Consider the following 16161-nt stretch of genomic DNA (forward strand, 5'->3'; position numbering starts at 1 on the left):
CATCATACAGGGCATGCCTTGTCCTGCTTTGCTAAGGAAGTTAAAGGTTGAGCTGGTGAGCCTGACCCTTAATAAGCCTTTGGAATTTCCCCACATACAAACAAGACCAGGATCTTTTTTTTAAATTGGGAACTAACTTGAGTTCACTTTAGAATCCCTTATTTGGTTCGCAAATCTGGCTGTTCAGCAGTGGTTCCAGCTTTACGAGTGAGTTGAATTCTTCCCTTGGAAAAACTGCTAGTTGGTGGTGGTCAACAGAAGTCTCGAGATACACGTGGGAGAGGAGAGTTCTTGTTGAGACTTACTCCAGGAGAAAAACCTCAAAGGAGCATCCTGAAAGCTGATTTTAGGATGGAGCTGCGAGGGCAAAGAAACGCTCTGCACACAAACAAATGCTGTCCCCTGACCAATCATTGCAGAAGGATTCTTCTGGCAAATACTGCAGCCTCTGCGGTGAGAATCTGGCTCCTGAGGGGGCAGCTTCTTCTCCTGCTGCTGTGCTCTGGTCTGCAGAGACCCACGGTGAGTTATAGTGGAGGAGGTGATCTCTTTATGATCAGGGCTCTGTTGGAGCATCCTCCTGGTGATAGCCTTTAAATGACCTTTAATTCCTTGGGATAGGGGCTTCCTAGTAGCTCAGACCGTAAAGAATCTGCCTGCAATGCAGGAGACCCAGGTTCGATCCCTGGGTCGGGAAGATCCCCTGGAGAAGGGAATGGCAACCCACTCCAGTATTCTTGCTGGAAAATCCCCTGGACAGAGAAGCCTGGTGGGCTACAGTCCATAGGTTCACAAAAAGTTGGACATGTAAAGCAACTTAGCATACACACATGCAAGCTAGAGACGTAGCATTATTTTTTGTTTTGGATTTTTTGGTGGTTTTTTTTTGGCTGTGCCAGGTGGCATGCAAGATCTTAGTTCCTTGACCAGGGTTTGAACCTGTGCCCCCTGCAGTGAAAATGTGGAGTCTTAAGCACTGAACCACCAGGGAAGTCTCAGCATTAATTTTTACTGTCCATAAAATTTCATAAAAGACTGCATCTATAGGACAAATAATGCAAAATAAACTAAGTCTTTCTGGCATTGGCTTCCCTGGTGGCTCAGACAGTAAAGAATCCCGCCAGCAATGCCAGAGACCTGGGTTTGATCCCTAGGTTGGGAAGACCCCCTGGAGAAGGGAATGGCTACATACTCCAGTATTCTTGCTTGGAGAATGCCATGGACAGAGGAGCCTGGTGAGCTACAGTCCATGGGGTTGCAAAGCGTCAGACACAACTGAACGACTGATACTTTCACTTTCACTACCTGACACTAGCCATCTCATATAGATCAACTCAAAAGAAGCACTATAAAGTTCTATATGACCTCATGTTAAGAGAAAACAGAATACCCATTTGATATCTAGTAATAGATTAAAGCTTTGGAGTGTATGAGGTTTGACAGAGGTATTTTTCTTTTGTTTTTGGCTTAGATATATTCTGTAGAACTATTTGTAAACCTGCTGTGAAGAGTCATTGGTTAAAATCATTTAAGCAGTCTTAAAATTTTGTTCCAGTTTACACAAACTAGTTGACTTCTTGCCATAAATAATATAGCAAAAATACCCAATGGTATGTTTTTTAGTTGCAGCTGCTGCACTGTTGACACTCACTGGATGAAATTTTATCTCTTAATATGTTCCTTATTAAGTACTGTTTATTAATAAAGCATCATTTCTTTGCCAAGAAGGAAACATTTTGAAATTCAGATAACTGAAAAATATGGCTTTCAGTTATGGGTGGATGATACTTGATGACTTGTCTTCAAATCTCTAACTCCTATTTATTTATTCATTTATTTTGAACGTGAAAAAGTGTTAGTAGTCGCTCAGTCATGTCTGAGTCTCTGTGACCTCAGGGACTATAGCCCACAAACCTCCTTTGCCCATGAAATTTCCCAGGCAAGAATACTGGAGTGGGCTGCCGTTTCCTTTTCCTCAGGATCTTCCTGATCCAGGGATTGAACCTGGGTCTCCCGAGTTGCAGGCAGACTCTTCACTATCTGAGCCATCAGGGAAGCCCAGGTATTTTGAAGTCACTAACTTTATTATGGCAAACTTAATATGCACTAGATATCAATAAGTAATATTCCTTTGGCTCCCTATAAGAGAATGCCTTTTTCCCACTCCTGGTTTCTATTAATAAGAGGAGGGACTTTCCAAGGAACCTTACTGACCTCTGTCCAGCTCTTTCCTCACTCTGCTCCCCTGGAAGTGGGCAGATTTACTTGACTGGTAGTGTCAGGAAGAATAACTGGGTATACTGCATTTGACTCTGCCCCTCTTCCTTCTGGGAGGTAGCCCCATGGCAAAAGGCATGAGTTATGTGTTCCTCCACGACAAGAATCCCACCTGGACAGGCTGCAGTCCAATACTGCCTGCACCTAAGGGGGCAAGTCAACTCATTCTGGGGTTTACCCTTAGCAAGCCCACCAGCCATCAGACCTAAAGATGGATGTTCCAACAGGTTCTTATTCAATAGCAAAAATTGTATGTTAGCCTTCATATTTCAAGTCCTGGGCAGAGGAGAGGGTTGTCATAGCCCCCGTACAGAGCTCAACATCACTCATCACTGAAGTCATTGTTTGTCGTTTTGGTTTGGTTTGGTTTTGCTTTTGTTTTGGCTGCAGTGAATGGCATGAGGGATCTTTGTTCCGTGACCAGGGATCCAAACTGTGCTTCCTGCAGTGAAGATGCAGAGTCTTAACCACTGGACCACCAGGGAAGTCCCAAAGACTTCTAATACAGCCTTTAAGTGTTCTTTAAGTGTAAAGAAATATTCCCTGTAACATCAGTGTGAGAATGTGAAGGGGTAGGAGAAGAAACAGAAAGTATAATTAAACTTTAAGATTATTTATTTTTTATTCAAAATACTCACTGTGCAAAAAGACTTTGCAGTGATACAGAAGAGGCACTTTCTCTGTGGGGGATGAGGATGTTGGTGTTTTAGTAATATTTGTCAAACTAAATTCAATATCTAACATGAGTCACAGACACAGGAAAAGCTGGAGCAGTGTAATGACTATGAGTGAAACTTATTTCAGCAGATACTGATTTTGAGGAGACGACTTGGTCTTAAAGAGTATAGCAAATAAAGCAAATCAGCTACCACACTGCAAAATTTAAAAAAAAAACCAAAAAACCAGAAACATCAGTTAAATAGAGTCAGAAGACCAGAAGGGGGAGCTCTTACTCCCAGGATGTGTGTGTGTTTGTGGGTGTGTTTATGCGCTTAGTCACTTAGTCCTGTCCAATTCTTTGCGACCCTTTGGACTGTAGCCCACCAGGCACCTCCATCTATGGGATTTCCCAGGCAAGAATACTGGAGTGGGTTGCCATTTCCTTTTCCGGGGTATCTTCCCCGGGATCAAAGCGGCATCTCCATTGTCTCCTGCATTGCAGATGGATTCTTTTGAGGAAGCCCTGCTCCCGGGATAGTAGAGCCCAACAGGAAGAAGAGAAGCATCTCTTCTTTCCTGGCAAAGTGAGTGTGAAAGTCATTCATTCGTGTCAGACTCTTGTGATCCCATGGACTTCTCCATGGAATTCTCCAGGCCAAAATACTGGAGTAGGTAGACTTTCCCTTCTTCAGGGGATCTTCCCAACCCAGGGATCGAACCCAGGTCTCCACATTGCAGGCGGATTCTTTACCAACTGAGCCACAAGGGAAGCCCAAGAATACTGGAGTGGGTAGCCTATCCTTTCTCTAGGGGATCTTCCCAACCCAGGAATCAAACCAGGGTCTCCTGCATCGCAGGCGGATTCTTTAGCAAGTGAGCATCAGGGAAGCCCCTTTCCTGGTAAGGACTGGGCCAGTGAAAAGCCATGAACTCTGTTTACTATATCCTCCCATCTTCCGTTTCTTCTCTAGGAAAGTGTTTTACTTCCCTTGCCCTGTGAGAACCTGTACATGTTGCACCATGGTTACAAACCCTGAATTGCAGCTCTTTGCTGACCCTGAATAAACCTATCTTTGCTGGCAAAATACCTGGCAGTCTATTTATTTCAGGTCAACAACACTCACCATCTGATTTGAAAAGTTATATTCAAGATTCTTCTTTCCTTATTGTTGTTCAGTCACTCAATCTTGTCCAGTTTTAACTGTTGCTTCTTAACCTGCATACAGGTTTCTCAGGAGGCAGGTAAGGTGGTCTGGTATTCCCATCTCTTTAAGAATTTTCCAGTTTGTTATGATCCACACAGACAAAGGCTTTAGCATAGTCAGTGAAGCAGATGTTTTTCTGGAATCTCTTGCTTTTCTATGATCCAGCAGATGTTGGCAATTTGATCTCTGATTCCTCTGCCTTTGCCAAATTCAGTTTGTACATCTGGAAGTTCTTGGTTCATGTATTGTTGAAACCTAGCCTGAAAGATTTTGAGAATTACCTTGCTAGCATGTGAAATTCTTTCCTTATAGATTGCAGTTAAAATCGACTTTGACTTGACACCAAATTCCTTTGATGATCAGTACCGAGGCTGCAGCCAACAAGTCATGGAGATGCTGCTTCAAGGGGATTATTTCATGGAAGAACTAGAATCCAGTAAGCATTACCGCAAGGTCTGGCACCAAACACACTTAAACTGGTTGAACCAAGAAAAACCTCTCCCCGGGAACATGACTATTACACATGCTCTGGCTGTCTCGGTTTATTTATCGGACGACAGAGTTCACTTAGACTTCTCCAGAGCCATGGCCAGTGCTGCTGGGTCTCCGCAGCAGTATAAACATTCATTCCGTTTCAAATATCTACACTACTTCCTGACCTCAGCAATCCAGCTGCTGAGGAAAGAGATTGTCTCGAGGAAAGACTCTCTGTGTTACGAGGTGCAGCATGAGTTGAAGGGCGTTTACTTGCGAGCCCCCGTGGGTTCGATCGTTCGCTTTGGCCAATTCCTCTCCACCTCCCCAGCAAGAGAACAGGCACAGAGGTTTGGAAACCAAACTCTATTTACCATGTTGACCTGCCTGGGGGCACCAGTACAAGACTTCTCTCTCAAGAAGGAGGTCTTGGTCCCTCCCTATGAGCTGTTTAAAGTTGTCAATGTGAGCTACCATCCAAGAGGAAATTGGTTGCAATTGCTGTCAAATGGGACCCAAAGCACATACAACTGTCAGCTACTAAAAGGTATTGTTATTAATCGAAATTAATTCACTGTAACCAGGATCGGGATTTCCCTAGTGGCTCAGTTGGTAAGGAGAACACCTGCAATGCAGGAGACCCAGATTGGGAAGATCCCCTGAAGAGGGGCATGGCAACCCACTCCAGTATTCTTGCCTGGAAAATCCCCATGGACAGAGGAGCCTGTCGGGCTACAATCCATCGGGTTACAAAGAGTTGAACATGACTGAGCAACTAAACCACATACATTACTAGGATCACAGCCCACTATTTTTTTTTAATCTTGTCAAAAAAGTAATTTTAATTTTTTTTCTTTTTTAAAAAAGTTTTATTGGAGTCTAGTTGATTTATTATGTTGTGTTAGTTTCAGGTGAACAGTAAAGTGAATCGGTTATACATACACATATATCCACTCTTTTTCAGATTCTTTTCCCATAAAGGTTATTACAGAGTACTAAGTAGAGTTCCCTGTGCTGAACAATAGGTCCTTATCAGTTACCGTTTTATATATAGTAATGTGTATGTGGGGGCTTCCCTAGTAGCTCAGTTGGTTAAGAATCCGCCTGCAGTATGAGAGACCTGGGTTCAATCCCTGGATTGGAAAGATCCCCTGGAGGAGGGCACGGCAACCCACTCCAGTATTTTTGCCTGGAGAATCCCTGTGGACAGAAGAGCCTGGCGGGCTACAGTCTGTAGCGTCGAAAAGAGTTGGACACACCTGATTCGACTCACACACACACTGTATATCAGATCAGATCAGTCGCTCAGTCGTGTCCGACTCTTTGTGACCCCATGAATTGCAGCGCACCAGGCCTCCCTGTCCATCACCAACTCCCGGAGTTCACTCACATTCACGTCCATCGAGTCAGTGATGCCATCCAGCCATCTCATCCTCTGTCGTCCCCTTCTCCTCTTGCCCCCAATCCCTCCCAACATCAGAGTCTTTTCCAATGAGTCAGCTCTTCACATGAGGTGGCCAAAGTACTGGAGTTTCAGCTTTAGCATCATTCCTTCCAAAGAAATCCCAGGGCTGATCTCCTTCAGAATGGACTGGTTGGATCTCCTTGCAGTCCAAGGGACTCTCAAGAGTCTTCTCCAACACTACAGTTCAAAAGCATCAATTCTTCGGCACTCAGCCTTCTCCACAGTCCAACTCTCACATCCATACATGACCACAGGAAAAACCATAGCCTTGACTAGACGAACCTTTGTTGGCAAAGTAATGTCTCTGCTTTTGAATATGCTAGTCAATCCAAATCTTCCAATTTATCTCTCCCCCAATTTCCCCCCTGGTAACCATAAATTTGTTTTCTGCATCACTATTCTTTTATAAAATTTATTTTTCGAGTGGGCTTGTGGGGGAAAGGCCAAAAATATGTATATTGGCTTTTAGTAAGGACAAGACAAAAAGTCATTTCAAGCAGAAAAAACATACTAAATTTCAGAGATTTCAAACAATCTGGTATCTTCAGGTAAATTTCAAGATTTTGGACAACCAGAGTGTAAGATGTAGGAAGAAGCCAGGAGTACAAAGAGAGTAGGAAATGGATTTGGGCTGGAGAGATCTGACAGGGCCAGTTTGTAAAAATTCTTGTATTTCATGCCAAGGATTTTCAAACTTCATGCCATAAGCAGTGAGAAATCATTAGAGTCTGTAAGAAGTGGAGTATCAATCAGATCAGTATTTTAGCAAGAGCCCTGATGCTGGGAAAGATTGAAGGCAGAAGGAGGAGAGGGAGATAGAGGATGAGATGGTTGGATGGCATCACCGACTCAATGGACATGAACTTGGGCAAACTCCGGGAGATGGGGAGGGACAGGGAGGCCTGGTGTGCTGCAGTCATGGGACTGCAAGGAGTCAGACACAACTTGGCAACTAAATAACAGAACAACTGATGATACCATGAAAAATGAACTGAAGTAAGAGTAATTAGTTACCACAATATAAACATGTGTTAAGCTCTTTTATAGAAACACATGTGACTGATTCCATTTTATCCTTGTATGTTGCCAGCCACAGTCATTTGATGGAGCAAACACAGTGAAAATTCTATAGCAAAGGCTGTCCCCTGTTTGATTAAGAAAGAGGAAGACCATCCTTATCCACATGTGTGTTCGTTTACAAAGTCAACTGTAACTCAGCTACAGTGTCTAACTTTGAAATATCCCCTACTCTTCCTCTACTCCATCATCATGGCTACTGTGAATAATTCAGCCCATCAGCATTTCTCAACATATTAAGGCTGCAGCATTGCAACCGTCTTCAAACTGGCATCCCCGCTGAGGTCAAGATCCTGCTCACTCTGGCCTATTTGTAAACACAGACCAAGGGAGAGGTGCTCTACCAGGACTCTCATCCACACCCTTCTCTCCTTGCCAGCAGGGAAGATACCAATAATGAATGGCATGTGTTTCTGCTCCACAGACCCAAGAGATTAATGTTTATAGAGAAGAATGAAAAACTAGGGTAGAATGTGAATAAAATAGTGATATTTTAAAATAAAATATCAAAAGCTCACTATTTTTGATAAGAATATATCATAAGATATTTTGATAAGAATATCCATAGCCAGGTTCCAGGATTTTCCAGAATTGCATCTGCCTGGAATACCGTGGCTTCGTTCTCATCATTTGAGATAGGTAGCTTTGCTACTGGGCTTCCCTAGTAGCTCCACTGGTAAAGAATCAGCCTGCAATGCAGGAGACCTGGGTTCAATCCCTGGGTTGGGGAGAACCCCTGGAGGAGGGCATGGCAACTCACTCCAGTATTTTTGCCTGGAGAATCCCAGAGAGAGGAACCTGGTGGGCTACAGTCCATGGGGTCACAAAGAGTCAAACATGACTGAGGGACTAAGTGCAGTTTTGCTACTATTCACCTATCTCTATAGGTTATACATAAAAAAAAAAAAAAAAAATTGCAAGACTCCAGAATATTTTCAGCTATTCACCGCAGTGTATTTTATTTTGTTCTTGTTTCTTGAGGTTCTTATTCCTTAGTGGAAAAGCGCTTTCTGAAATCTTTCCTGTGCTGTGTGCTCAGTCACACAGTCATGTCCAACTCTTCATGGGCTATAGCCCGCCAGGCTTCTCCGTCCATGAAATTCTTCAGGCAAGAATACTGGAGTGAGTTGCCTTTCCTTCTCCAGGAGACCTTCCCAACTTCAGGCTCGAACCTGTGTCCCTTGTGTCTCCTCCATTGGCAGGTGGCTTCTTTGCTGCTAGCACCACCTGGGAAGCCCAGAATTTCTTGTTGTTCTCTGTTCAGTCCCTAAGCAGTGTCTGACTCTTTGAAACCCTAAGGACAGCAGCATGCCAGGCTTCCCTGTCCTTCACTATCTCCAGGAGTTTGCTCAAACTCATGTCCATTGAGTTGGTGATGTCATCCAACCATCTCATCCTCTGTCACCCCCTTCTCCTCCTGCCTTATATCTTTCCAATGAGTTGGCCTTTTACATCAGGTGGCCAAAGTATTGGAACTTCAGTGAATATTCAGGGTTGATTTCCTTTAGGATTGACTGGTTTGATTTCTTTGCTGCCCAAGGGACTCTAAACAGTCTTCTCCAGCACCACAGTGTGAAAGCATCAATTCTCGGGCGTTCAGCCTAGCCATTCCCTTTTCCAAGGGATCTTCCCAACTCGGTGATCAAACCCAGATCTTCTGCATTGCAGGCAGATTCTTTACCATCTGAGCCACTAGGGAAGTACTCAAATTTCTGAAGTCATTTCTATTAACTGATAAGTGACACTCTGCTTATCCCAACATCCTGGAGCAGTATTAGATTGATGCAAACATGAACAGTGGGAGGAGGGAGAAGGTGTGTTTTTCTTATCTGGGAGTCCTTCACTGGGAAGAGGGAGGAAGGTCAGTGGACTCTCAAGCCCTGTTTTTCTAGATGGCTGTTGTCCAGATCACTACTGGCCAATCACCTGGATAATCACTAACCTCAGCCTGGGGAATTCACAATATCTAATTCCTCATGAAACTGGAATCCTTGCAGGACATTGTTTTCTATTCTTCCAATTTTTTCACCAGCAGAAGCCATAAACTAGTCTATATATTATTTGTATTTATTTATTCTTTTGGCTGTGCCCTGCGGCATGTGGGATCCTAGTTCCCCACCGAGGGACCAAACCCAGATCCCCTGCACTGGAAGCTCAGAGTCTTAACCACTGGACCACCAGAGAAGTCCCATTATTTTATATCCTAAAATGTCCCATTTGAGCCAGTGACTTACGTTTCTTTCCCAGTTCCCTCTTAATCTGCCAGATGCAATATGCAAAAAACAACATGAAGGCTTTTAAAATGGGTCAGCCTGGGACACTGCGTTTCTCCCAACGATGAGACAGTAGATTAAAGAGTAGAGCTTCCTCAGTCCTTCAAGGTATTTCAAAATTGCTTCCATTAACTTGTAACTGAAGTTCTCAGGTTCAAAGAGTTCCCAAGAATCTGTTGCCTTCAGAGAGTCACGAGGTCAAATTGGTAGCATACTACACTGAAGGAAGTAAATTTGCAAAAGAAAAATTGTTAAAAGACAGTATAAATGAACAGCTTTTCCCTCTAATTCTTCTCCCACCCCTCATGTGACCTACACTTGTTACCATAGAAACAGATGTCTTCATGCACATTAGAAGACTCAAAATACATTATGTTAGGTATTTGTCCTTAAATGTTGCTTCTTTCAGCAAAATAATCGGTGCCAAAAATCTGTAGACACACAAATACATGCTCTGTTCTGTATTATTGGATTCACAAAGAAGTGTGGTTTGTTAAAATCTTTCACATAATTAAAATTCTTAAGTATGCTTCTAGAAAAAATATAGTCAATTGTTTGCAGTCAGCGTGGGTTTACATGTTAATCTTGCCAGTTACTAGCAGTGAGAATACAGGCAAATGGCTTATTCTCTCTGTGCCTCATTTCCTTCATATGTAAGATAGGAATAATTAAAAATAAATAAATAAAACTTACCTTATAAGATTCTGGTAAAGAGAAAATGAATGAGTGCATGCAAAAGCTCTTAGAACCATTAGTTACTATTACCATTACCATGGCTTCCCTGTTAGCTCAGTTGGTAAAGAATTCGCCTGCAATGCAGGAGACCCAGGTTTGATTCCTGGGTCAGGAAGATCTGCTGGAGAGGGATAAGCTACCCACTCCAGTATTCTTGGGCTTCCCTTGTGGCTCAGCAGGTAAAGAATATGCTGCAATGTGGCAGACCTGAGTTTGATCCCTGGGTTGGGGAGATCCCCTGGAGAAGGAAAAGGCTACCCACTCCAGTATTCTGGTCTGGAGTCATACAACTAAGTGACTTTCATCTTTATTTTATTAACTTACTGCTTCCTATTTTCTTTTACTCTGGGCTTCAATTATCCCAAAGTAGTTTACCCAATTTGTGACATCATGCTTTTCTTGAAGTACGGTGTCCATCTGAAATGAATGGATGGAAGAATAAGTAATGGAATGAATCTGGGAGATGGACCACAAAGCATGATGGGAAGAACAGATGATGGAGCCAGTGAAAGCTGGGCATTTGTTAATGGCTCTGTGCCAGGGTGCTACGTCACCTCAGTCGTGTCTGACTCTTTGCAACCCTATAGACTGCAGCTCACCAGGCTCCTCTGTCCTTGGAATTCTCCAGGCAAGAATACTGGAGAGAGTTGCCATGCCTTCCTCCAGGGGATCTTCCTGACCCAGGGATGTAAAAAACTCATTTTATAGATGAGAAAACTGAGTCCCAATGAAAGTAACAAAAATGATCAAAGTCAAGCATCTAAGGGTAAAGCTTCAATACCAAAGCTTTGTTGTTGTTTTTCAGTCGCCTAGTCATGTCTGACTCTGCAACCCCATGGACAGTAGCATGCCAGGCCTCCCTGTCCCTCACTATCTACCAGAGTTTGCCCAAGTTCATGTTCATTGCACTGATGATGCCATCCAGCCATCTCATCCTCTGACGCCCTCTTCTCCTTCTGCCCTTGATCTTTTCCAGCATCAGGGACTTTTCCAATGAGTTGTCAGTCATCTGCTCTCATCAGATGACCAAAACACTAGAGCTTCAGGGTCAGCATTAGTCCTTCCAGTGAATATTCAGGGTTCATCTCCCTGAAGATTAACTGGTTTGATCTCCTTGCTCTCCAAGGGACTTTCAGTAGTCTTCTCCATCACCACAGTTCAAAAGCATAAATTCTTTGGCATTCTGCCTTCTTTATGGTCCAGCTCTCACAACAGTACATGACCACTGGGAAGACCATAGATAGCCTTGACTATACAGACCTTTGCCAGCAGAATAATGTCTCTGCTTTTCAACACACTGTCTAGGTTTTTCATCGCTTTCCTGCCAAGAAGCAACCATCTCCTGATTTCATGGCTGCAGTCACCATCCACAGTGATTTTGGAGCTCAAGAAGAAGAAATCTGTCACTACTTCCACTTTTTCCTCTTCTATTTGCCATACATTAATGGGACAAGATGCCATGATCTTAGGGTTTTTTTTAATATTTAGTCTTAAGCCGGCTCTTTCACTCTCCCCCTTCACCCTCATCAAGAGGCTCTTTGATTACCAAAGCTAATCAGCACCAAATCATGATCTTTCACTGTTATATTGTTTTCTTGTGGATCAATATTTTCTGAAAACTCTTCAGTAGAATCTTAGTCCATGAAAAAATGAGAAAGGTGAGAAAGGGTGGGGTTAGAGGTCCCTGTGATCTCTAGTCTCAGTGAAGAGAAAACAAAACAGAAAACACATAAGAATCATTCTAATGACCTGCTAAAGTGATATTAATGGCTCCTAGTCCCTTTGAGAATTCAGATAGTACAATACAATTTTAATATAAACTTTGACAAAAGCTTAGAAATATGCTTTCATTCTTAATTTGTTTATCTAAGAAAGTTAGGGTTTTGAAATTTACTGTAAGTATATGTAGAATTCCAAATAGAAATGCCTAGAAACTCTAGGGATCTTATATGTTACATGAAAGTGGTGGAAAAATATTTCTCCATTGTCTGGTCATCCTATCAAACAATATGGTCAAATACTGAGGCAATCACAGAGTTGAATGGCTTTCTATCTCAATATCTTTTCTACACTAATAATCAGTAAAGACTGGTTGAACAGGAGATTCCATTCTTTCTTTAGAGCATATTTTAAAGGTTTCCATCCTCCGTCTCATCCAATATTTTCATCCCATTGTATTCCCAATTAGTATAATAAATATCACTTTCATCAGCCACACCTTACCATCTGCTAACCTCTCCCGTGAAGTGTGTGTCCATGTATGCTATACACACACACACACACACACACACACACACCTCAAGCAGGATTGTACGAATACTTTTTGCTTACCCTGTAATTAAAAAAAAAAAATGACTGGACATACAATATATGTAGAGACCATACAGTGGTTAAAAATACAGAGTTGAGAGTCTGCCTTGTGGTGCAAAGGATACCAGCTTGACCCCTGGTCCGGGAAGACCCCACAGGCAGCCAAGCAACTAAGCCCGTGCACAACTACTGCAGTACCTGTGCTCTAGAGCCAGTGCTCCACAAGAGAAGACCCTGCAATCAGAAGTTTGCCCACCACAATGAGGAATAGCTCCTGCTTGCTGCAATCAGAGAAAGCCCGGATGCAGCAATGAAGACCCAGCACAGCCATAAATAACTACATAAATAAAAGTTTTTAAATATATAGCTCAAACCTGACTGCCTAAATTTGATGGCTGCCTCCACTGCATACTAGATGCATGACATTTGACAAGTTTCTTCACATCTCTGTCACAGCTTTATCAAATAAAAAATGAGGATAATGAGGATAAATACCTCATAGTTTTGTTGTGTGGATTAAATGAGTTAATTTACAGCAAGTGCTTAAAAAGATTCCAGAACAGAATAAGTCTTTAAACAATGTTAGCTTTCATAATGGTGATGAAGATAAGGATAATGGCAATGGTGATAATTCTGCTGACGATGATAATAAAGACGTAAAATCGGGAGATCTCTACCATCAACTTTTATCATCAACCCTGAGGTACACCTTTTATCCTCTTGGGACCTAATTTATGGTCTACAAAATAAGTGACTTGTGTTGTCATTTAAAAATCTAAGAGAGAATACATTTTTTAAAAGTAGCTAGCTTCAGTCCTTCCCTGGTGGTTCAGTGGTTACGACACTGCTCTTCCAGTGCAGGGGATGCAAGTCTGATCCTTCATCAGGGAGCTAAGATCCTACATGCCACATGATGTGGCCAGAAAAAAAAATAAAAGTAATCTTATTAAAAAAGACTACACACCTTTAAAAAACAGTAGTTTCAAATTTTTTTGTTACAAATTTTCTAAGTTTAAGACGCGAACCAAAGGAGAAATGAAGTAGATTTTTTAGGAAAAACAAAACAAAACAAAAACTCTGTTACCTAAAACATCGCTAATTCTTTTTCTGTTTGTTTTCACAGCTTCCAGCAGAAAGTGCATCCCTACTCCTCTGGTTGTTGCTTCTCTCTCCTTTTTGACCAGTGTCATCATCTTTTCCAAAAGTGGAGCATAAAGGAAGCTTGCGGTTTTGCCTCTCCTGTCCTGTTTTGCTTTATTCCCGTAAAAGCACCCTGAATACCCATAGAGAATCAATCTGCCGAGCTATCAACTGATATAGAACTGGCTCAGTCCACTGCCTATGAGTAGGCCTGTAAGTATATTTCTTCTCCATGGATACAAGGAGTCATGTTGGATAGAAGATGACTCATTTGGAGCCTGTGAGATACAATTAGTGTACTTTATTGGAATTTGGGCTGGGAATGGGGTAGTGGCCTTTTTTATTTCAGTGGAGATTACTGAAAGCAGAATATGAACCTAGAGCCCCTAGCAGCTCTCTTGCAAACGAAAAGAGAGTCTACCTTCCAAGCTAACACCATGAAAGAGGAGCGGCAGAATGAAAAGAAAGTGAATCCTGATGACAGTCCATGTGCACCTAGATCCAACTGTCTGAAACTGGATACCCTGAGTTTTTCATCACATAAATCAATAAATTATATTTCTGCCTTAATAATTTAAGTTAAACTTTCTATCTCAGTTGAAGGAATTTTATGATAAATACAAAGACTTTCCCTAATTTTTTATTTAGCAATACTAAATATTAGGATAACATCAGAAATACTTGAGCTCCCCTGTCCACGGAATTCTCCAGGTAAAAATACTGGAGTGGGTTGCCATTCTCTTCTCCAGGGGATCTTGCCAACCCAGGGATTGAATCTGGGTCTCCTGCATTGTAGGCAGATTCTTTACTGTTTGAGCCACCAGGAAAGCCCAAATATTAGGAAAACATCAGAGATACCTAAGTTAGCAAAGGACAAATTCTTCATTAAAGAATTTGATGAGCCCCAAGGACATACTAAATGTGTGAATTTTCTTTAAAGATTTTTTTCCCCCGCTCTCAAGCAATTTTATTATTTTTTAGAGAATTTTATCAGCATTCAAGACCAAACTAGTGTAGTCTTGTTATCAACCAGGGTTCTTGGCCGTCCCTAATCAACAGAAATTGTCTAGAGACCAGACAAGAAATTCAGGCAAGGCTTTATTGTGCTTCCCTGGTGGCTCAGACGGTAAAGTGTCTGACAGGGGAGCCTGGTGGGCTGTAGTCTATGGGGTCGCACAGAGTCAGACACGACTGAAGCGATTTAGCAACAGCAGCAGCAGCAGCAATGCAGGAAACCCGGATTTGATCCCTGGGTCACGAAGATCACCTGAAGAAGGAAATGGCAATCCACTCCAGTACTCTTGCCTAGAAAATTCCAAGGACAGAGGAGCCTGGTGGGCTACAGTCCATGGGGTCACAAAGAGTCAGACAGGCCCTCACTTTCACTTTATTGGGACCCAGGCTGCAGCAGGAGGAAAGTGAAAGAAAGTGAAGTTGCTCAGTTGTGTCCGACTCTTTGCGACCCCTTGGACTGTAGCCCATCAGGCTCCTCAGTCCATGGGATTCTCCAGGCCAGGGAGTGGGTTGCCATTTCCTTCTCCTGGGATCTTCCTCACCGAGGGATCGAACCTGGGCCTGGGTCTCCTGCATTGCAGGCAGATGCTTTAACCTCTGAACCACCCGGGGAAGCAGCAGAAGGAACCTGGGAGCAAACAACAGGCTCCCTTGATTGCTTGCTCCCTGAGGGAGGGGAAGGGCAAGCCTGTTTCTTGTGTGGGGTGAGGGTAGGGGTGTGTCCACCCGTCAGGCCAGAGGGGTGGCTTAGGTGTTTTGTCCACTCCGTAGGTGGTGGTGTGTGCAGGGGGCTTGTGCTGTACCGTTTTTGCTGAGGGCTCTTCAGATGTGGCAGTTGGGTTTTTGGTCTCTCTGTATCTTTTGGGTCCAGAATTTATACCACCTACACATGCACACAGTTATTTGTAGTCCCATACAGTTTCTTTGCATTTTGTTGCTCGAAGAGAGGTGTGTCCAGGTCCAAGTACTGCAGGACTGTAGCAAAGGATCTCAGGTCCCAGCCTGTCTCAGTCTCAGATGGGAGAAAACACAGAAACCCAAGAAATAAAAGGGAAAGTTAATGAAAGATGGCAGTGGAATCGTACTCACTGCCTGTAATGGGGTGTTGCACACACATTTCTTCTAAACTATTACAAAAGTTAGAATTTAAACTCATATGTTAATTTACAGAAGACTTTGTGGCAAATTGGATTTTAAGCCTTCATTGCAAATTTAAGCACATATGCTAAGAATGCAAGTATATGTGTGTGAAGATAAAGTAAAACATCTAATTACCCAGCAAATATCAAAGATATATTGAATCCCCATTATGTGCAAACAATTAGGTTTTAAAAAAGTGCAAATCAAACTTCCCAGCTAAGAATGTTCTCCGACTCTTCTTTCGGAGAGTAGACAAGATAAGTGGGTTGATGGGGAATCTCTAGGTCTCTAAAGAGCCTACTAATTGAGCTAAATGGGGTGAAGATGAAAGCTAGCTCCATACCCATGAATTCTGAAAGTCCAGGCTGCTTAGTTCCTCTGAGATATAGAT

The 16161-nt window shown here is 42.7% G+C and overlaps 2 protein-coding genes across 3 annotated transcripts in view; both read left to right on the forward strand.

Moving 5' to 3' along the window:
- On the forward strand, positions 1–13709 carry ART4 (ADP-ribosyltransferase 4 (inactive) (Dombrock blood group)). 2 transcript variants are annotated; one of them, XM_019961510.2, is made up of 3 exons: positions 1–522; positions 4455–5163; positions 13600–13709. In XM_019961510.2, exons 1-3 carry the CDS (start codon positions 352–354, stop codon positions 13689–13691), a joined length of 972 nt encoding a protein of 323 aa, XP_019817069.2. In that variant the 5' UTR covers positions 1–351; the 3' UTR covers positions 13692–13709. The 2 variants fall into 2 exon arrangements, with proteins under 2 accessions (XP_019817069.2, XP_070646137.1); XM_070790036.1 differs by lacking the exon at positions 13600–13709 and adding an exon at positions 11472–11660.
- SMCO3 (single-pass membrane protein with coiled-coil domains 3) overlaps positions 13690–16161 on the forward strand; it is a 19692-nt gene continuing 17220 nt past the window's right edge. The window contains exon 1 of the mRNA XM_070790038.1: positions 13690–13829. The gene's annotated coding sequence lies outside the window, so the exon portion shown is untranslated. The remainder of the gene's footprint in view (positions 13830–16161) is intronic.

This window comes from Bos indicus, chromosome 5, assembly GCF_029378745.1.
Source record: "Bos indicus isolate NIAB-ARS_2022 breed Sahiwal x Tharparkar chromosome 5, NIAB-ARS_B.indTharparkar_mat_pri_1.0, whole genome shotgun sequence".
Lineage (NCBI taxonomy): Eukaryota > Metazoa > Chordata > Mammalia > Artiodactyla > Bovidae > Bos > Bos indicus.

Bases quoted from the DNA above. Each gene is read 5' to 3' on its own strand.
- ART4 (XM_019961510.2), top strand. From the start codon at position 352: ATGGAGCTGCGAGGGCAAAGAAACGCTCTGCACACAAACAAATGCTGT. The intron at 523-4,454 runs GTGAGTTATAGT...CTTTCCTTATAG, and splicing joins CTGGTCTGCAGAGACCCACG to ATTGCAGTTAAAATCGACTT. The intron at 5,164-13,599 runs GTATTGTTATTA...TTGTTTTCACAG, and splicing joins CAACTGTCAGCTACTAAAAG to CTTCCAGCAGAAAGTGCATC.